This window comes from Microcaecilia unicolor, chromosome 1 (assembly GCF_901765095.1).
Source record: "Microcaecilia unicolor chromosome 1, aMicUni1.1, whole genome shotgun sequence".
Lineage (NCBI taxonomy): Eukaryota > Metazoa > Chordata > Amphibia > Gymnophiona > Siphonopidae > Microcaecilia > Microcaecilia unicolor.
Window position 1 is genome coordinate 46,957,135 of NC_044031.1, and position 21,282 is coordinate 46,978,416.

Consider the following 21,282-nt stretch of genomic DNA (forward strand, 5'->3'; position numbering starts at 1 on the left):
CTCCAACCAGCTCCCGCACCCTACCTTTAAAGAAATTTCGGAAGCCGTGGAGAGGCAAGGCGCAGCGCCTTGCGCCTGCATGTAAAAGAAGCGTGGATCCTCATCGGGCCTTCCCTCACGCTGTCTGTCCTGCCCTTGCGGAAATAGGAAGTTGCGTCAGCGGAGGGCGGGACAGACAGCGTGAGGGAAGGCCCGATGAGGATCCACGCTTCTTTTACATACAGGCGCGAGGCGCTGCGCCTCGCCTCTCCATGGTTTCCGAAATTTCTTTAAAGGTAGGGTGCGGGAGCTGGTTGGAGCCAGAGAGAGCTGAGGAGGGTAGGCACTGGTCGGGGGGGTCATCGTGCTGCACCCGGGGGAGGGGAGCTGGCAGGGAGCACCCCCCCCCCCGAGCTGACACCCGGGGCGGACCGCCCCTCCCGCCCCCCCCCCCCTTCCTACGCCACTGATAGCAGCCAATGTCCTTTTGGGGATTAGGAATTGGTTATTGGACACAAAACAGAAGGTAGGCTTAAATGGCCAGTATTTCAGTTGTTGCAATATTAATAGCGAGTTGATTAGATGTCATACAGTCATTAATTCATGACAGGCAGAGTTCACTTCGAGACAAGGCACCCAGCAAGTCTTCCTGAAACAGGAAAAAAAGTAAAAGAACATCAGCGCACAATCTCTCATGGTAAAAAAATAACATACTGTACATGCACACATCTTTTTCAGTAGTAGCTCAAGGTGAGGTACATTGGATATTATTCTGTCCCAGGAGGGCTCACAATCTAAGTTTGTATTTGAGGCAATGGAGCGTTAAGTGATTTGCCCAAGATCACAAGGAGCAGCAGCGGATTTGAACCAGCCACCTCTGGATTACAAGACCGCTACTCTAACCACTAGGCCACTCCTTATTCTTTAGGGTTCTACATGGAATGTTGCTACTCTTTGAGATTCTGCATGGAATCTTGCCACTCTTTAGGATTCCAGAATCGTTGCTGATCTGCAAGCGCAGGCTTCTGGTACGTGCAGGACGTCAGACTCACAGAAACAGAAACCTGCGCAGCCATGTTGCAAGGTACACTGGATATTTCTCTGTCCCAGGAGGGCTCACAATCTAAGTTTGTATCTGAGGCAATGGAGGGTTAAGTGACTTGCCCAAGATCACAAGGAGCAGCAGTGGGGTTTGAACTGGCCACCTCTTGATTTCAAGACCTGTGCTCTAACCACTAGGCCACTCTTACAGCTGAAAGAAAATAACAAGACAGGCAATCTGCCAAATCCAACATGGAAGATAAATCCAAGAGGCAGTTTACATCAGTCCCATTTGGGGAGGGGGGGAGGGGTAGGGGAGTCCTCTGCCTAGTCTGCATAATGGCCATGCCAGCCCTATGAGTTGGGCTCAAAGCTCTCCATCCCCTAGCAGTCGTGTCACTCTGGCAGCTCTGCATCTTTGTGACGGTTTGAACTTTGCGGTAAATTTGTTATCCAGCACCCAGTTTGCTATTGCCCTGGATGCAGGCTCCACAGAGTCGAAACACCTTGTTCCCTATTCAGTGGGCGTCGGGAACTAGATTGATGTGTTTCCAGCGTTGCGCTGTTGCGATGTGAAATCGCCTTTCAGCTAAGTAAAAAGGCTGCTGTTTCTTGTTTTGTTTTCTGTTTTTTTTTTTCCACACAATTTTTCTTTTAATTTAAGTTTAAATAAAATTGAAATCAGTACATTCTTTAACTTTAAAAGTCCAAAAAAAAATCTAAAAAATGCATTCCAGCTTAAGAGGCAGATGATTATTTCAGAATTTGTGCTGCAGATCTGAAATAGCTTGAGTCTATAAGAGATCTCATAGCTGATATATTATATTGATGATGCCTTAATGCTAAATGTGTTATGATGTAATTTAGACAAGATATGGTTTTTTTTTGTTACATTTGAATTCAACTCAGTTCCTCAGGGCCAAATTCCACCACTCTAACCACTAGGCTACCCCTCCACTGGCAGCATTCCATGTAGAAGCCTGCCCTTGCAGCCGCACAGGCTTCTGTTTCTGTGAGTCTGACGTCCTGCAGAAGCCTGCGCAGCCTTCTACATGGAATGTTGCTAGTGGAATAGCAACATTCCATGTAGAATCTCCAATAGTAGCAACATTCCATGTAGAATCTCCAATAGTATCTATTTTATTACATTTGTACCCCGCGCTTTCCCACTCATGGCAGGCTCAATGGGGCTTACATGGGGGAATGGAGGGTTAAGTGACTTGCCCAGAGTCACAAGGAGCTGCCTGTGCCTACCACTGATGCTCATCTAACACACTTCTCTTCTTTTTTTCTATTATATTCTTCCATCTACTGCCAGTGGTGGTTGGCACCTCTGCAGCATCTCTGACTCAGGTGACTGAAGTTTGTGGATTTTATATGATTTGAGACTGGAAGTTCTAGGGGTTTTTTTTTGTGTTTTTCCCATCACAAAATGGACTCTTACTTTTCTTCCCCCCCCCCCCCCCCCTCCATGGAAAGATACAGAAATGTCTGTTTCCCTTTAATTATAATCCGTAATATAAAAATTCAGAATATGACAGCAGATAGGACCATAAGGCTAATTGTTTCTTTCCAATCTAATTCCTGGTGAGGTGCAGAGACCCCAGTTATCTCTTGCATTCTCATCACACTTTTGTAAGTAGGGATCCTCTGTGCCTTACTGAAGCTTTGTGGAATTGTTACTGCTTTTTTTTTTGCCCCCCCCCCCCCCCCCCCCCCGGGTAAAGACATAAGGGGTATAGAGAAAGCCTGGAGCTTTGAAAATACTCAGGCAGGGCCGCTGAGGGGGGAGGGGAAGGGGGGACAAGATTCCCCGGGCCTGGGCCTCCAAGGGGGGCCCGGAGCCGCAGTCCCACCTGCCCTCCTTCGTCGACCATCTACCACCGGGCCGGGCCCCCTGCATTGAAATCACCTCCATGTGATTCCTCCTTCCCTCCCTGTGTCCCGCCCTCGTCTGACGTAACTTCCGCGAGGGCGGGACACAGAGAGGGAAGGAGGCCCGAAGGGAGGCGATCTGCTGCTGCCTGCAGCGCTTTCACACGGAGGAGAGAGGCACTGTGATTTCAATGCAGGGGCCCTGCCCGGTGGCAGATGGAGGGGGGAGCGGTGGAGGCAGGGCCCCAGGGGCGGCCTTGCCCCAGGCCCAGCCCAGCCTCTCGGTGGCCCTGTACTCAGGATCAGGATTTTAAACCTAATTACTGATAGGGGATGGGATTTGATATACCGCCTTTCTGTGGGTACAATCAAAGCAGTTTACATATTATATACAGGTACTTATTTTGTACCTAGGGGAACAGAAGGTTAATGGGTCCTTTTACTAAGGCATAGTTAAAATTTTTTTTTTTTTTTTTTTTGTGGGAGGTGTGTCTGGGGCAGAGAGTAGGTGTGCCTGTGGTAATCAGGTAGCAAGGGCACATTACCATGCACTACCTGATTAGTGCAGGAGTCCTTACCACCCTTAAATAGGAGATGGTAAGGGCTCCCAGCAGTAGTGGCCACTCGTGAAAATGTAAATTAGCTTGTGGCCATTAAAAAAAAAAAAAAGCTGACCACGACCGTTTTTCAGCTGCACTAGAAAGTGGCTGGAGCGTGCGGCAAACCCACACGCTAATTGCAGCACTGGCCACTTTTGTAGCGTGGCTTGGTAAAAGGACCCCTAAGTGACTTGCCCAGAGTCATAAGGCGCTGCAGTGGCAATCAAGCAGATCCAACGCCCTCTGTCATTCCTGTCCCAGTCTGCCCTTTTTTTTTTCTACACACCTTGCCTTTGATCTGCCCAGGGTTTGATGGGAACTAGTAAGAGTTACAAAGGAGCGAGGCTGGAGGGGGGAGGGTAAGGAAATAGAGAGGGAGAGACCTAAGATGGGGGACTGCAGGACCGGCGTTGTGGGGGGGGGGGACGGATGGACAAACAGGGCAGCTGCCCTGGATCCCACAGCTCCAGTGGGCCCCGTGGTCTAGGCATCTCCTCCCCTTCTCCCCACCAGAGTCCATCTCCTTCTCCCTTCCCGATCTTCTTTAAAAATGTATTTCCTTTCTCAGAGGGGCCCTGGTGTGGCAGCCATCCTCACAACAAGCTGCCTCCAGCTGCCTCTAAGCTTTCCCTCTCACTCAGCCGCGATCTGCCCCCCTCTGATGCAATTTCCTGTTTCCGCCTGGGCGGATGGCAACAGAGAGGGAACGTTTTGGGGCAGCCGGAGGAACTTGTCAGGATGGTTGCCGCACCAGGACCCCTCTGAGAAGGGAAATACATTTTAAAGAAGCCTGCAAGGTGAGGGGAAGGGAGGGAGATGGACCGTGGTGGGAAGAAGGGTAAGAGATGCCCGGACCACATAGTAGCAATGCAGGTGGAGAGATCAGGGGAGGGGCAGGGAGAAGAGGGATCAGGGGCTCCCTCCTTAATTTCTGCCCTGGGGAATTGAGAAACAGAGGCTGCTGGGTAGGGAGTGTGACTATTGGGGATGGGGAGGAAGACTGGGAAAGAGTTGGGGATGAAGGTGGAATTGAGAAAGTGGAGGAGTGGCCTAGTGGTTAGGGTGGTGGACTTTGGTCCTGGGCAAATGAGTTCAACTCCCACTTCAGGCACAGGCAGCTCCTTGTGACTCTGGGCAAGTCACTTAACCCTCCATTGCCACATTGAGCCTGCCATGAGTGGGAAAGTGCAGGGTACAAATGAAATAAAAATAAATACTGACTGGCTCAAGTAGACATAATAATAATTAAGCTGCAACTCTACAAATAAGACACATGATAATAATTTACATTTTGTAATCAGGACATCTAAAAATGTGCCTACGAATTTCAGTATTTGAAAACACCAGTATACACAGAATGTTACCACCCTCCCAAAGCCTCTGACTTGAGAATAAACACCTAAATGTACAATTGATAGATTCCTAGAATCTGAAGCCTAAACAATCCAACCCTAAATAAAGTGCTCCAAATGAAAATTTAGGCAAATACACTGGGGATTTGATTTCTCCTTAGCTAAGCTAAAAGCCCACCTTTTTGATGCTGCTTTTAACTCCTAACCCTTATTCACTTTGTTCAGAACCCTTATTTTATCATCCTCACTTTAATATTCCCTTATCTCTTGTTTGTCCTGTTTGTCTGGCCTAATTAGATTAGAGACTGTCTATTCATGTTCAAGTGTACAGCGCTGCGTACGTCTAGTAGCGCTTTAGAAATGATAAGTAGTAGTAGTAATAAGTGTATCTGGTTTAGTACATTGTTGGTGTTGAGTTTTACTGATGCAGAATGCCCCAGTGAACACGTGCAGAGAAGCTGCAAGCACACAAGAGTAATGCTGATCTTAGTGCAAAGACATTTTTAGCCAAATCTGATTGTGAAGATCCGGGATACGTGAGGGGAGGCTGCTCTCATTGGCTCCAGCAAATCTCTCTGTCTGGAAAAGCTGAAGTGTGTAGTAGGGAGTCTGGTAATCTATGTGCATGTCTCTCGCTGGTTAAAGGGTTGTGAAGAATGTGTCTCTCCTGAAAAAACAAAAACTGGAGGAAGTCTGGTACTTTGTTGAATGTCTCTCTCTCTCTCTCTCTCTGGAAAAGGGTTGTGTGCGTCTGGAGGGAGTCTAGAGCTCTTTCTGTGAAAAAGCTGAAGTGTGTGCAGAGTGCACTGTGCATGCCTCTCTTGCTCTGATTGAAGGATCGTGTGTGTGCGTCTGTCTCTTTCTTATCAGTTTCCCTCGTAGGGAGCGGTGGGAGGGAGCTCGACGGTACAGCATAGGCAGCCATGGTCGAGGGAGGAGCGTACTAGCCCGAGCTAAGAGACGTTCAGGTGGCTCCGAGGCACCTGCCCTCCCCCCTCTCGACGGTGCATGGCAGTGGCGGGGTCGGGGGGCAGGCGCTAGGACTGCCCTCCCTGCTGCTGGGTGGGCATCGTGGAAAGGGCGATCGTCAGCCCCTGGAGTCCTGAGCATGGCGTCCAAAGAGCGGCTCTACGAGCTTTGGATGCTCTTCTACACCAAGGTGAGCGGCGCCCTCCCTTCCTGTCACTACCTGTAGCTGCGCAGCAAAGAGGGGGAGGGGGCGTGGGGTACCTGCCCCGGGGAGCAGGTGCTCAGGGAAGGGATTGGTGGGTGGGGGGACACCCCCGGCTGAGCGGAACCCCGGGAGTTCAAGCTTCTGAGGGGAGGGAGAAACTGATCGCCTGGGGGGGGTTGTGGTGTTTTCTTTGCAGCTTCCTCGTTGCACAGGCGTCAGGCAGAGCCCTCGTGAAAACAGTCAGTAACCAAACAAGTGCATGTGCAGGAAGTTGAGAAAGACAACGGCCAGCTCGAGCTGTGTGTGTGTGTACTTCAGTTACAGTGCAGGAGCCCAGAAGAGTTAGGGGAGGGGGATCCCTGGCTCGGCACCTGAAACTAGTGTTACTTATGTGGCTCCAGAAAAAGCAGGACAGATGGAGCTAGTCCAATTTGAAATTGAAAGTTTCATGTCTGTCTCCCTATGGCTGTTGTTACGGAACTCAGAGGGTCGGATTGGTATTGTTTTGGGTGCAGATTCTCCCTCCTCTGCATGTCTGACCCCTTAGACCTGCTGCAGTCCAACTCAACGCGTTTCGGTCACTCTTTAAGAGTGGCAGGCGCATGGCCAGAGCAGAGGTGCCCTGGCACACGCTCCCCTTCCTTCTGCCTGGTGGCAGATTGTGCAATCGAGACTTTTCTGTGTGGTAGATTAGGTAGATTGATACGTTTTAGCTAAGAAAGATCTATCCCTATAAAAGACGCAGTAGACAAATTGAGCTTTGTAATTTTTTGCCCGTATATCCTCGTCCTGGCTCCAGAGCCCGATCACGCCTGGCGGTTATTTATTGAGGCGGACAGGTTAACAAGGCTTTTTTTGCCTGTGTGGAGAGAAGAAGGAAGCAGGTGGGAAGAGGCCAGCTCCTCCTTTGTTTGGAAAGAGGTGGTTGAATTGCTATATGTCTTTGACCAGTGCTGAGATGAATGTGTTTTTACACACCAGGAAACCCTCTTCCTCACTGCTGGTTGCTTGGCTTCTTATCTTTCATAATTGTGTGTGTCATTCGGTGACTCACCCACTCCAGTGAATTCCAGGGTTTGGTCCAGGGTGATTTCTTTAGAAGAAAGCATTTGCAGCAGGTGTCTGCAAGAGCATTTTTGCATGGCTGGACTGGGTTCTGTGCCCGCTGTTACAAAGGCAGATAGTTGAGCTGTACTGACTTGCATATTTACTGTTGGACGGGCATTGAGCTTTTACAAATAATAAAAGCAGCAGCTTGAAATCAGAGATCAAGTGTTTATTTCAGTAGGATTTAACACAGCAGAGCCACAGATTTTTCAAATTTGAATCACTATTTGACCGAATATGAATACAAATATTATTTTTATTATTATTATTTATTGCACTTGTATCCCACATTTTCCCACCTATTTGCAGGTTCAGTGTGGCTTACAGAGATCTGTTATGGCATCGCTGTAACAGAGAAGAAATACAATTGGTGTTATAAAGGATAAAAGAAGATAAGAGGATGCAGCTATACTGGATAAAGACGTGTAGGGGTTGTGTTTTAGTCATTATTGGTTCTCGTGGTAAGCTTTATTAAAGAGATGGGTTTTCGAAGCTTTGCGGAAGTTAATTCGTTGATCGTTTTCAAGTGAGTTGGTAATGCATTCCACATTTTCGTACTCATGTAGGAGAAGCTGGACGCATGTGTTAATATTTGGTGCAGCCGTAGCATATAGGCATCTGAGGAATCCTGTGCAGAAGGAAGGGATCCTCAGGAGCTTAGCCTAGAATGGGTGGCAGAGCTGGTGTTTGGGAGGCGGGACTAGTGCTGGGCAGACTTATACGGTCTGTGCCAGAGCCGGTGGTGGAAGGCAGGGATAGTGCTGGGCAGACTTACACGGTCTGTGCCAGAGCTGGTGGTGGGAGGCGGGACTGGTAGTTAGGAGGCGGGGATAGTGCTGGGCAGACTTATAGGGTCTGTGCCAGAGCTGGTGGTTGGGAGACGGGGTTGGTGGTTGGGAGGCGGGGGTAGGGCTGGCCAGACTTATACGGTCTGTGCACTGAAGAGGACAGTACAAATAAAAAAGTAGCACATATGAATTTATCTTCTTGGGCAGACTGGGTGGACCGTGCAGGTCTTTTTCTGCCGTCATCTACTATGTATGTATGTTTACATTTTCGTACTCATGTAGGAGAAGCTGGACGCATGTGTTAATATTTGGTGCAGCCGTAGCATATAGGCACCAGAGTTGGTTTTTATAGAATATGTATGTTTCGCCTTAAAGGAAGTGAAGGATTAAATGTGAGAAAAATCTCTAAAACACTCTGGCTATGTAATAATTATAAACTGTGCTATTCAAAATAAACCCATAATGGTAATTCTTATAACTATTTTTCCCTTCATTTATTAGTTTGGTGAGTTCATCATATAAAGAGCAGTGAATCATGCCCAATAAACCTGCTATTTCACTTAGTTCACTTATTTAGGGAGGTCTTTTACAAAGGTGCGGTAGCAATTTTTAGTGCATGCTAATGATTAGCATGTGTTAAACATTCGAGTAAAAGGACCCCTCACTGCTTTAATCTTTATGTCCCAGTTTTTCTATACGTGCTGTGTTCAGCACCAAGCAGGGGTGTAGCCAGACCTCACGGTGGGAGGGGACCAGAGCCCGAGGTTGGGGGCACATTTTGAGTGCCACCCCGCCGCTCCCCCCTCGCCTCCTTGCCGCTTCCCCTCACAAACAAATACCTCTGCCAGCCAAAGCCTTCTTCAGCGCCGGTCTCTGGCGCAGCTGCGTTTGCTGCCTGCCCCCTGCTCTTCTTTCTTCTCCTGTGCACGCTGACGCTGAGCGTCAGCGTGCAGAGGAGGAGCAAGAAGAAAGAAGAGCAGGAGGCAGGCAGCGAATGTGGCTGCGTCGGAGACCGACGCTGAAGAAGGCTTTGGCTGGTGGGGGTTGGGGACCCCCGCCAGCCAAACCAGGGGCCCGGATGAAATTTGCGGGGGCCCAGGCCCCTGTGGCCCCCCATAGCTACGTCTTTATTTACTGCCTTTGATATTTATGTATTAGGATTTATTTATTGTTGGCCAGACTAGACGGACCGTGCAGATCTTTTTCTGCCGTCATCCACCATGTTACTATTTACCGCCATTTTGAAGGCATTCAGTCAAGGCGGTGTACAGTAGGAATAAATCAAACATGAGGAATAGTTACAGCAGTAAAAATATTAAATATTTATAAACGTCTGGGTTTGGCACTGCCTTACTCTCGTCACTTCCTAAAGCAGCAGATTGGACCCCATTGGCTGCTAATAAACTTCTCGCTCAGTTTTTAATTGTTTTCCTAACTTCCATACTGCACACCAACCTTTGTGAAACTGAGTAGGTTTTACCAGTGGTGTAGCCAGCGGGGGCACGCTTTTGGGCTCAAGCCCCCTCCAAAATTGTGGCAGCCATTATATATGATGGTCGCACCACACTAAATGGTCCTTTTGCTAAGCTGCGGTAAATAGTGGCCTTGCTGCACCCTTGTGCGAGTCTTTCCCCCACGCTAAAGCCATGTTTACTGCAACGGTAAAATGGCAGATTTTCTATAAAATGTTACTGCGTGAGCACTTAGCAGTACTTATTTTGTAGGTGGTAAAGTCTCATGCGGTAATCCTGGCTTCCTATCCGTTTCCGCATACAGTTCAAACTCCTCTTATTGACCTATAAGTGCATTCACTCTGCAGCTCCTCAGTACCTCTCCACTCTCGTCTCTCCCTACACTCCTCCCTGGGAACTCCATTCACTGGGTAAATCTCTCTTATCTGCACCCTTCTCCTCCCCCGCTAACTCCATACTCCGTTCTTTTTATCTTGCTGCACCATATGCCTGGAATAGACTTCCTGAGCCGGTACGTCAAGCTCCATCTCTGACCGTCTTCAAATCTAAGCTAAAAGCCCACCTTTTTGATGCTGCTTTTAACTCCTAACCCTTACTCACTCGTTCAGAACCCTTATTTTATCATCCTCACTTTAACATTCCCTTATCTCTTATTTGTCCTGTTTGTCTGTCCTAATTAGATTGTAAGCTCTGTCAAGCAGGGACTGTTTCTTCATGTTCACGTGTACAGTGCTGCGTACGTCTAGTAGCGCTTTAGAAATAAGTAGTAGTAGTAATCCTGCACTAATCAGTTAGCGTGTGGTAATGTAGATGCGCTAATCCTGCGCTAATCACCATGCGGTGATGTTGATGTGCTAACTGATTAGTGCAGAAACGTCCACTCTGCCTTCAGACAGCTCCCTCAACCGAAAAATAAAAAAATGGATTTTTAGTGCACGGGTAGCATGTGCAGATTCAGGAATTGCTGCAGAATGCCTGAGCGCGCCCTGCGGTAAGCGTGCGCTACTGCTTATTGCAGCTTAGTAAAAGGACCTGTAAGACAAAAAAGATGAAAACATGGCTATAAGAATTGCTATTATGAGTTTAGTTTGAGTACTGCAAATGTTTTTTTTGGAATGATTATCTGGCTGGAGTGTTTTAGAGGTTTTTGTGCTTTTGTAGAATAAGCAGCTTCTTCTGATTTTGTCCTGTGTGATAAGGTGATATTTCATGGACGAAAGTGTTGTTAATTTATTTCATTTAATGTCTGTATATGACAAAATTTAAATTTGTTGTAATAATGTGATTTTCTTTTCCTTTTTCAATCTTCTCTAATTTTGAGATGTATAAATGTGAAAAGGCAATTAAAAAAAAAAAAGGTGATCTGGCAGGGAGGCATGGAACCCTCAGAAAACACAGCAGAGGGCAGTGTAAGGTGAAAAGGAAAAATGTTGTTATTGTGAATACAGGAAATCAACAAGCCTGTCTTCGCACAGATTCAGTACACTTCATTACTCATAACCGTAGTTCAGCAACCAAGGGATTCTGAGCCTATTTTAGTAGTCTTCGGGCTTGAAAGCTCTCAACCTTGGAATTCCTCCGTGCATAAGCTTCAGACTGTCCGTGCTAGGGTCATCCTTCTTCCCTGGAACACCATCAGATACTATAGCCTCATCTTGTGAGGATCCTTGCCTCAGGACCTCTCCTGGAAACCTCTGCCTCAGTGTCTCCCCCCTGATCCACTCTGCTCCAGGGCATTTAAACTCATCCCTGCCGGAGCCCCACCCCCTTGACTCAGCAGGGTTGTCCCACCTATGGTAAGGTGATTTATTTATTTATTTATTTTTGTTACATTTGTACCCCGCGCTTTCCCACTCATGGCAGGCTCAATGCGGCGGGCAATGGAGGGTTAAGTGACTTGCCCAGAGTCACAAGGAGCTGCCTGTGCCTGAAGTGGGAATCAAACTCAGTTCCCCAGTACCAAAGTCCACCACCCTAACCACTAGGCCACTCCTCCACATCCATGAGCTAGGGCCCCTGCTGCAAGATGGCCTAATTGCAATATCAGTGAGGGAGCGCTCTTCACTATACCACCTACCCTGTTATCGAATTGCTCTGTATGTATGGGGCTAATTTTATAACTAGGCACTCAGGCTTATGCACCCTGTTGCGCATGTACATTACAGAGAAAAGTAACACTAGTGTATGTAAAACCCTTAAGAGCTATTCCAGTGCCATTCTATAAGAGTGATGTAAGTGCCAGAGCATGCAACAGCAAGGGAGACCTACATGTGGGTGGAGCATGAGCACAACATGACAGGGTTTCCAGTTACATACGTAACTTATAGAATACTGTAAGTTATGCACGCCCTTGTGTTCGGGCGCCTGCAGTTTAGAGAGTTGCACAGGGACAGAAATTTCACCCGGCCCCACAGGAATCTCCTCCATCCCCACTCATCCCTGTGTTAAAATAACCTAACGTAACAGTAACCCGCGATGATTTATTTTTTTATTTTATTTTGCTGCATTTATATCCCACATTTTCCCACCTATTTGCTTACAATATAATACAACTACAATCACGTTGATGCAATAGAGAATCAGAGTATATATAACAGATAAGGTGCATAGGAATATTATGGCAATCATATTAACGGAGAAGGATTTCAGAATTTTTGCTATTAAGGTTCATACAAAAATTATGTTGATTAAGAAGTGGGTAAGTGGATAACAGGGTTTGATTATCAGTAATTAGGGTGGAAATAAAATAGGCAAAATAAAAGAGTCCCAATATAAAATTGTGTCTGGTGTAGTTGAGGAGTCAGATCGTTATGAGGGATCCATTTTGTACGCTTTTTTGAGCAAGTAAGTCTTCAGTAGTTCCGGAAGGTCATCAAGTCGCGTGTTTTTCTTATAGTGGTTGGTAATTCGTTCCATCGTTGTGTACAGATGTATGAAAAGCTAGATGTATGTATTGATTTGTATTTAAGCCCTCTGCAGTTGGGATAATGGAGGTTTAAGAAAGTACGTGATGAACTTTTGTTGTTTCTCTCTGGTAGATCTATAATGCTATCAATCGTATCCATTAGTTTTTTTTTTTTTTAGAGCGATTATAATTGCCGTGGCACAAGTAAAGGATAGCCTGGCCTAGCAGAACACTTCTGCAGGATCCCCGCGGACCTGGAGGGGAGTCCCACGGACCTGGAGGGGATCCCTGCGAACTCTGTTCTCGTGCAGCTCTCTGCTGCAGTTACACCAGGTCTGTGGGCACCCAGATAGGTTTTTACAACGTGGTATCGGAGCCCCCAAAAAGAGGTGCCCACTTGTAATTTCCATTTAGTAGGTCTTGCAAGCAGCTTACTCCTCTGCTAGAAATGAAGTGTCACTAGCGGAAATGAGGCGGGGCTAGTGCTGGGCAGACTTATACAGTCTGTGCCAGGGCTGGTGGTTGGGAGGCGGGGCTAGTGCTGGGTAGACTTATACGGTCTGTGCCAGAGTCGGAGGTGGGGCTGGTGGTTGGGAGGCGGGGATAGTGCTGGGCAGACTTATACGGTCTGTGCCAGGGCTGGTGGTTGGGAGGCGGGGCTAGTGCTGGGCAGACTTATACGGTCTGTGCCAGGGCTGGTGGTTGGGAGGCGGGGATAGTGCTGGGCGGACTTATACGGTCTGTGCCCTGAAAAAGACAGGTACAAATCAAGGTAAGGTATACACAAAAAACTAGCACATGTGAGTTTATCTTGTTGGGCAGACTGGATGGACCGTGCAGGTCTTTTTCTGCTGTCATCTACTATGTTACTATGTAACTGTGGGTACAATTTATTATAGAGGTGCTATCTGCCTATCTGAAACAGATGTGAACAGGCTTAGACTGACTACTCAATCCATGATGTGTCTCTAAATGTCAAGAAATGTCAGACACCTGTTAAGAGTTTACATGTCCTTAACAAAAATCAGTAATGTATCCTTTACCTCACTGCACTGTGTAGCATTTCAACTAGTAATGGGAAGGAATGACATTTTTAAAAGTATTAACTCATGTTAAGGTGGATTAGAAGCTACGCCTAAGATATAAACATGGTTAACAGAACAAATCATAGCACTTGGTAGCTTGGTATAGTAGACTAAGTCTGCACAATAAGAGTGTCACATTCCAGAACGGGGGAGGGGGTCATCGGAGTATAGGACCCAGGACCTCTTCCGGGACGGGAGGGAGCCAGTCCAATATGAAAAGTCAAAGCATGCACATATCGACCAACACTTAGAGGGGGGGGGGGAGGGGTAGAGTTAATATGTTAAAAGTTTGATAACGAGCTGTATCATACGGTTTAAACAGAGCTTGTTTATATACTCTGAATTTCTGTATATGCACCAGGTTAACGGTGTTTTCTTTGAATTGTCATCAATAAAAACTGTTGAACCTTAAACTAAAAGGAAGGGAGGGTGGGGGGAGGGGGTGTTCGGGGATAAAAGAAGAAAATGATTTGATGTATGTGGACGGATTGCAAGTTGTCTGTTGTATTAGGTTATTTGCTGGACATTATGTATATATGTTTTATATAATACGTCAATAAACAGATTTAAACATAAAAGTATTAACTCGTATATAAGGCATGCTTGATAGGGAAGAAATGGACAAAACATGAGGCACCATCGTACTGGCAACGGCGCAACCGGATGCATGCACTGCTTTTAGCAGGGCTCCGAGATTCTTATCTCAAACCCAAAACACAACGTAAATTTTATTTAACGTGGGAATCATACATTAATAATTTGGCAGCTAGGGCTCACAGCTCTATCATCAATCGGTTGGGGATGGATGTGGGGATGTAGTTTGGAGGGGATGGGTGCACAAGAGAGGTAGTTTCCACCTTAGTTGGCAGAGTGTCTGGAAGTGCCTGAATGGGGGTGGGGAGGGGAGATAGGGGGGGTTATAGAGGAAGATGAAAGGGCGGATGGGAGACATAAGGAATGGAGTAGGATGGGGTTAGGGATCTTGATTGACAACTTTAAAGAGGATTGGGGGGGAAAGGGAGGTTACTACTACCAGGGGCGTATCTGCGTGGGGCCACAGGGGCCTGGGCCCCCGCAGATTTCGCCCTGGACCCCCCTACTGCCGCCGTGGGTACCTTTGCTGGCGGGGGACCCCAACCCCCACCAGCCGAGGTCCGCTTCCTCCTGCCGCTGCGAGGTTTTTTAAGTTCATCGGGATTCGTCCTCCGTCACTCTGTGCTGCTGTTCAAAGAAGCTGCTAGCTGAATGCAGTTTCGGACTGAGTCTGACGTCGCTGCTGCACGTTGTACATGAGTCTGACGTCCTGCACGTACAACGTGCAGCAGCGACGTCAGACTCAGTCCGAAACTGCATTCAGCTAGCAGCTTCTTTGAACAGCAGCACAGAGTGACGGAGGACGAATCCCGATGAAGAACTTAAAAAACCTCGCAGCGGCAGGAGGAAGCGGACCTTGGCTGGTGGGGGTTGGGGTCCCCCACCAGCAAAGGTACCCACGGCGGCAGAGGGGGTGTCGGAAATGGCGGCGGCGGCTGGGGGGGGGGATATAATGTGCCCCCTCACTCTGGCTTCGGCCCCCGCTACCGCCGACTTTCAGATACGCCCCTGACTACTACTACTATTATTTAGCATTTCTATAGCGCTACAAGGCGTACGCAGCGCTGCCTTGTAGCGCTATAGAAATGCTAAATAGTAGTAGTTACTTGATTTATAGTATAAAATGTTGATGTATTAAAGATTGTTAATTGAGGTATGCAGTTTGAGGAGTAATCTGTAATACGATGAGAACATTATATGTTGTATAAGTGAAGACATCAATAAAAAATTGTTGAAACTTAAAAGTATTATTAACTCATTTCCCTGCCAGTTACATACATTCAAACTCAAAGCTGTGCGCTACTGTAGGATTTGGGGGGGAACTGACCAGGAAGGAGACCTTCAGGTGACAGTGTTTCATCTTAGAGCCAAGAGATGCTGGGTACATAGAGAGAGACACAACCAGCAGGAAAAGGAAGTGATAATTCCTATGCACAGATCATGAGTACTGGGTTCACCTGTTCAGATAGTGCTAGGAATAAACCCCTGGGTTCTAAATAGCGCGACCGCAATTGTGCGCGCAGATCCGATTTGTGCACCGCATTTAATTATTTAACAAGCTAGTCATCGCCGATAATTGCCATTTAACAAGTAATTATTGACACTAATTGGCATTAATTAGAATCTACACGCACATCTTGCTAAGTGTATTCTGTAAAGTGGTGCGCCTAAATTCTAATGTGCACTGCCAAAAAGGCGTGATCTTGGGTTTGGCATGGGTGGGCCATGGGTGTTCTGAAAATCTAGGCTCGGGGTTATCGAATATACTTTCTTCGTGCCTAACTGGTATTTACACCAAGTTTAACGCGGTGTAAATGGATGCGCCTAAAGTTAGGCTCGGGCATGGCTGCTAGGCGTATTCTAAATCTAGGCGCGGTTTACAGATTACACCTAGGCAGAAGTATTTTCAGTGCTGATTTTTCAGGTGCTATATGTAGAATTTAGTCTAAAGTAGGGGAAACAGTACTATAACCTCCCCACCACCGCCAACTCCCTGAACGAGCAGAGGCAAGGAAAGTGGCGACAGGGATATGAAGGTAGGCCATGCTGGAGAGACTGCAGGCCATGAGGTTGCTAGTTGTGTACAAGCAGACTTCAATTCCCTGGAAAGGAGCCAGGCTGCTAGTGACCAGATATTGCCCAACAAGGACATAGGGACCTTGGTTGTCAAATGTTTGAAGAAAGCCATTTGATATCTGTTTAGATTAGCACAGAGCTTTGTGATGGACATGGGGTGGGGGGAGGGGTTGCTGGGTGTTGGAATGTAAGAGAGAACCTGTAAGGAAGAATGCAAAAATCTGACCGCTTAAGGAATTTTTTTTTTTTGTGCAAGTGGAGGAGTGGCCTAGTGGTTAGAGCACCGGTCTTGTAATCCAGAGGTGGCCGGTTCAAATCCCGCTGTTGCTCCTTGTGACCTTGGGCAAGTCACTTAACCCTCCATTGCTTCGGGTACAAACTTAGATTGTGGGCCCTCCTGGGACAGAGAAATATCCAGTGTACCTGGCAACGTGGCTGCGCAGGCTTCTGTTTCTGTGAGTCTGACGTCCTGCACGTACGTGCAGGACGTCAGACTCGCAGAACCAGAAGCCTGCGCTTGCAGATCAGCAACGATTCTGGAATCCTAAAGAGTGACAAGATTCCATGCAGAATCTCAAAGAGTAGCAACATTCCATGTAGAACCCTAAAGACTAACAAGTGGAGGAGTGGCCTAGTGGTTAGAGCACCGGTCTTGTAATCCAGAGGTGGCCAGTTCAAATCCCGCTGCTGCTCCTTGTGATCTTGGGCAAGTCACTTAACCCTCCATTGCCTCAGGTACGAACTTAGATTGTGAGCCCTCCTGGGACAGAGAAATATCCAAAGTACCTGAATGTAACTCACCTTGAGCTACTACTGAAAAAGGTGTGAGCAAAATATAGATAAATAAATAAATTCTATAGCTGGCAACTGGGAGATGTTTGGCAGTGTTGTCAAAAACAACTGGGCTGACTTGTCTTTTGTCTGCTTCTGTGAGCTGCTTCCCCTGGGGCCAGGTATGTTGGCAGGAGAGTGACAATGGCATCAGACACTCTGCATTCCCTTGGCTCATTTAGTGATTGTGATGTCAGCTTAGCTGAGATTGGGTGGCAGAGCTGGTGGGGGGAGGCGGGGCTGGTGGTTGGGAGGCGGGGCTAGTGCTGGGCAGACTTCTGCGGTCTGTGCCCTGAAAATGGCGGATACAAATCAAGTAAATAGCAAATCCAAGAAGACTGGAGGAGCTTCCACGGAGAATCAAAACAAAACAGCAAAAGTAGAGGCTGACAAATGTACAAACCAGTGGGGAGATGATATCAAAGAGTAGTTTATTCAGAATATTATCAATGAGCAGTTTATTCAGGTAACACAAAAAAGTAACACATATGAGTTTATCTTGTTGGGCAGGCTGAATGGACCGTGCAGGTCTTTCTCTGCCGTCATCTACTATGTTACTATGACATAAGACACCTGACATGAGCCATGTGGCTGCCTCTGTCTATGATGGCTTTATCGCAGTCTTCCTATGGGCCTGCGGATGAGCAGCTTAAAGAAAAATGTCAGGAAGTATTTTTTCACGGAGAGAGTAGTGGATGCTTGGAATGCCCTCCCGCGGGAGATGGTGGAAATGAAAACGGTAACGGAATTCAAACATGCGTGGGATAAGCATAAAGGAATCCTGTGCCGAAGGAATGGATCCTGAGGAGCTTAGTCAAGATCGGGAGGCGGGGCTGGTGGTTGGGAGGCGGGGATAGTGCTGGGCAGACTTATACGGTCTGTGCCTGTGCCAGAGCCAGTGGTGGGAGGCGGGGCTGGTGGTTGGGAGGCGGGGATAGTGCGGGGCAGACTTATACGGTCTGCGCCAGAGCCGGTGGTTGGGAGGCAGGGCTGGTGGTGGGGAGTTGAGGGTAGTGCTGGGCAGACTTATACGGTCTGTGCCTGTGCCTGTGCCAGAGCCGGTGATTGGGAGGCAGGGATAGTGCTGGGCAGACTTATACGGTCTGTGCCCTGAAGAGCATAGGTACAAATCAAAGTAGGGTATACACAAAAAGCAGGAAATATGAGTTTATCTTGTTGGGCAGGCTGAATGGACCGTGCAGGTCTTTCTCTGCCGTCATCTACTATGTTACTATGACCTAAGACACCCGACATGAGCCATGTGGCTGCCTCTGTCTATGATGGCTTTATCGCAGTCTTCCTATGGGCCTGCGGATGAGCAGCTTAAACGTGTAGAAAGAAAAACAAGTTTCAAAGGTGAAATTGAAAGCTACTTGCCGCCCAGAGTATACTGTGTTTTTAGAGGGATATAATAGGTATGTTTATGAGTTGAAAGGATGATTATTATGATTCGTATAAATTATTATTTCCTGTAAAAGACAGGTATCCTTTGTAAACAGCAATTATTGGTTGATACTGAATAGTGTTCATGTTCCCTGCTGTTGGCTGTTCCTTCTCTGAGCACTTGGACCATGCTGTGACAGCCTTTCCCCACCCCCACCCCAAACATATCTGCTCTGCATTCTCTGCCCCGTACGTGTGCAAATCTTCAGTTTGCTGCTTCTGTACATGCCTTTGACAGTCATCAGACACAACTCCTTTCTTTGTACGCTCCTGTCTATCCAGTAGCCTATATCCACAGGGCCACCCATTCCCCCCCCCCCCCCCCCCCCCCCCCCCCCCCCCCCCCCCCCCGGAGAATGCTGTAGTCGGGAAGAATATAAAATCAGTAGTTGTGGTTCACAAGAAAAGAAAAGACAACAAAAAAAACTGGAGTGTTGGGCAACCAGGGTGGATGAGGTGAAAGCTTGACACAGCTTGTAATTCTTTCTGCATGATCTGGAAGTGTGTTGCCAGGCTGCCTGGCTAAATCCGCAGTTAACATCCTGCTTAAAGCTTAGTACCTGGCCTTGGTTCCCAGGAGCATGTGAAGTGCCAGCAGTTACAATAAGGAGACTCCTGCACATCAGTGGACCCCCATCAATCCAAAGCACTTGCGGATTCACAATTTGCATTTTACACATTTTTCACTAATGCATGAGCACTCATTGAAAGCAGTAAGTTTCTGTTTGTCCTTATACAGGAATTTAGATTTGGCTGAAATTCTTGGGAGATCAAGACTAAAAATTGGTGCAAAATTGTAAGTTTGGTTAAAATTGGTGCAAAATTGCACCAGACTAGTCCCTTTTCATTTCATTCTTCCTGTGCCTACCTTACTCGCTCAGAGAAAGAGAAAGGGAAAGGCGTTTTGGTTTCACGCTTCTATCGTGTGCTTTCCAACTTGTCCTTCAGGGCTTCTGTTTCTGCAGTTCTCTATTTATTTATTAGGATTTATTTACCGCCTTTTTGAAGGAATTCACTCAAGGTGGTGTATAGTAAGAATAGATCAAACATGATCAGGAGGCAATTAGAGCAGTAAAAATATTCGAACAACAATACAAAGTATGGCATGGTATACTACTTGCAATGACAACACAATATGTACTAGAACATTATAATTGGTAGTGAAGGGTAAGGCAAAGTTGCAACATATAGATGAGTAAGAAAGTAGGAAGAATTAGAAAGTAAGGTGATTGATTTGAAGAAAGTTGCATGTGAGGTCAGAGAGATGGTTAAATATTATCTCAGCTAGGGTAGGAGTGGATAAACATGTCCCGCTGCAGTACGTGCAGCCCGAGTCAATCCTTGTGTGTGTGAGTGAGACTAACAAGTTAGTTACTTCTTCCATTAAAGGCTTGGTTGAAGAGCCAAGCTTTCACCTGCTTCCTGGAGTAGAGATAGTCTTGTGTAAGCGCAGCCTTTTAGGCAATGCATTCCAGAGTGTGGGAGCTACTCCGGAGAAGGCTCGCTTGCGGGTATCACATCATGTAATGTCTTTTGGAGAGGGTGTAGTTAGTGAAAGTCCTTGGGAGGACCTTAGTGTCCTTGGCAGTGTGTGGAGGATCATCCTATTCTTTAGATACTCTGGGCCATTTCCTTTCAATTGTCAATGTTGTAAAACTTCGAAGAAAGCGACTCTGTGTATATAGGGGCTGGATTCAGTTAATGGCTCTCCAAATTCGGTGCCGGACAAAATCAGGGCTAAGCGTGCTTCTGTAAAGGGTGCGTGCCCTTTATAGAATCACGCTTCGCGCTGATTCCCGTACCTGACTTTAGGCACCAGACTTACGCCTGCTGAAACCTTGTGTAAATGCCGGCGCCTATGTATTCTATAATTCCGCATGCAGTTTTTCAGAATGCCGGCACACCCCCTTTTGAGTTACGCACTAGAAGAGTTAGGCGCCATGCCTTATAGAATAGCGTGCAACCAGATGTGCATGCAAATTTTAATAAGTGCCAATTAACTTCAATAATGGCTGTTAGCACCCAATTACTGATGTAAACTGGCTTGTTACTGAATTTGCGTGCACACAGATTTGGGCGTACAGTTCTGGGCACCATATAATCCGGGGGACAGTGTGCAGAGTTTTTGGAAGTACACATAGCAAGCAGACGACGCTCATGGCAGAAGTATAATCCAGTAGCCGCAAAGTGTATGATATGTTGCATGGAGTGTTTCAGAAATGCATGTTATGTTTTTTAGTTGTTCAATATATTGGCTTTCTGTGGTACAACCGAAGCGGTTTACATATTTCATATACAGGGCTCACAATCTTAAGTTTTGTACTTGGGGCAGTGGAGGATTAAGTGACTTGCCCAGGATCACAAAGAGCCGCAGTGGGAATTGAACCCAGTTCCTCAGTTCTTATCCCATTGTACTAACCACTAGGCTACGCCACCCAGCATTTTGGAAGTACTGATAGCAAACAGCTGACCTTTATGACACAGCTAAAATGCAGAAGCCCAGACCCCCAAGGCTGATCTGCCGTACTCATTTGCCATTCCACTTGGACCCTACTCAATCTTTTTTTTTTTTTTTATAATTTATATGAAGTCTTTATTAAACAGTAATAAAATACAATGAACTCTGAAACCAGGTCAACAGTGTACAAATACAAAACTTTCAAGTCGAACAAAAGCACCGGAGTCTCGCACATTTCTTTTCTGAAGACATCCAAATTTGTTTCGCAGTAAACTTCATGAAATTTTTTTTTCTTTAAAGAGTATATAGTTATTGAATTACCCCCCCCCACCCAGACCCTACTCAATCTTTGACTTTAACCTTGCTTTCTTACAAGCATACATCCTCTCTTTTTATCTTGGGGGTTGAAGGGAGGTCCTTGAGGTCCCACTTTATCATATGGAGTATGATTGAGGTATCCATCACTGTTTTTCTATGAAGAAATGTTCGTCTCAGCCTCCTAT

The 21,282-nt window shown here is 46.8% G+C and overlaps 1 protein-coding gene across 2 annotated transcripts in view; it reads left to right on the forward strand.

Annotated features, from left to right (window-relative positions):
- Nucleotides 1–5,802: 5,802 nt before the first annotated feature.
- Nucleotides 5,803–21,282, forward strand: part of NBEAL2 (neurobeachin like 2) — a 492,927-nt gene continuing 477,447 nt past the window's right edge. For both annotated transcript variants that reach the window (XM_030196875.1, XM_030196883.1), the window contains exon 1: nt 5,803–6,005. In XM_030196875.1, the coding sequence (XP_030052735.1) occupies nt 5,955–6,005 (51 nt within the window). In that variant the 5' untranslated portion in view covers nt 5,803–5,954. The remainder of the gene's footprint in view (nt 6,006–21,282) is intronic.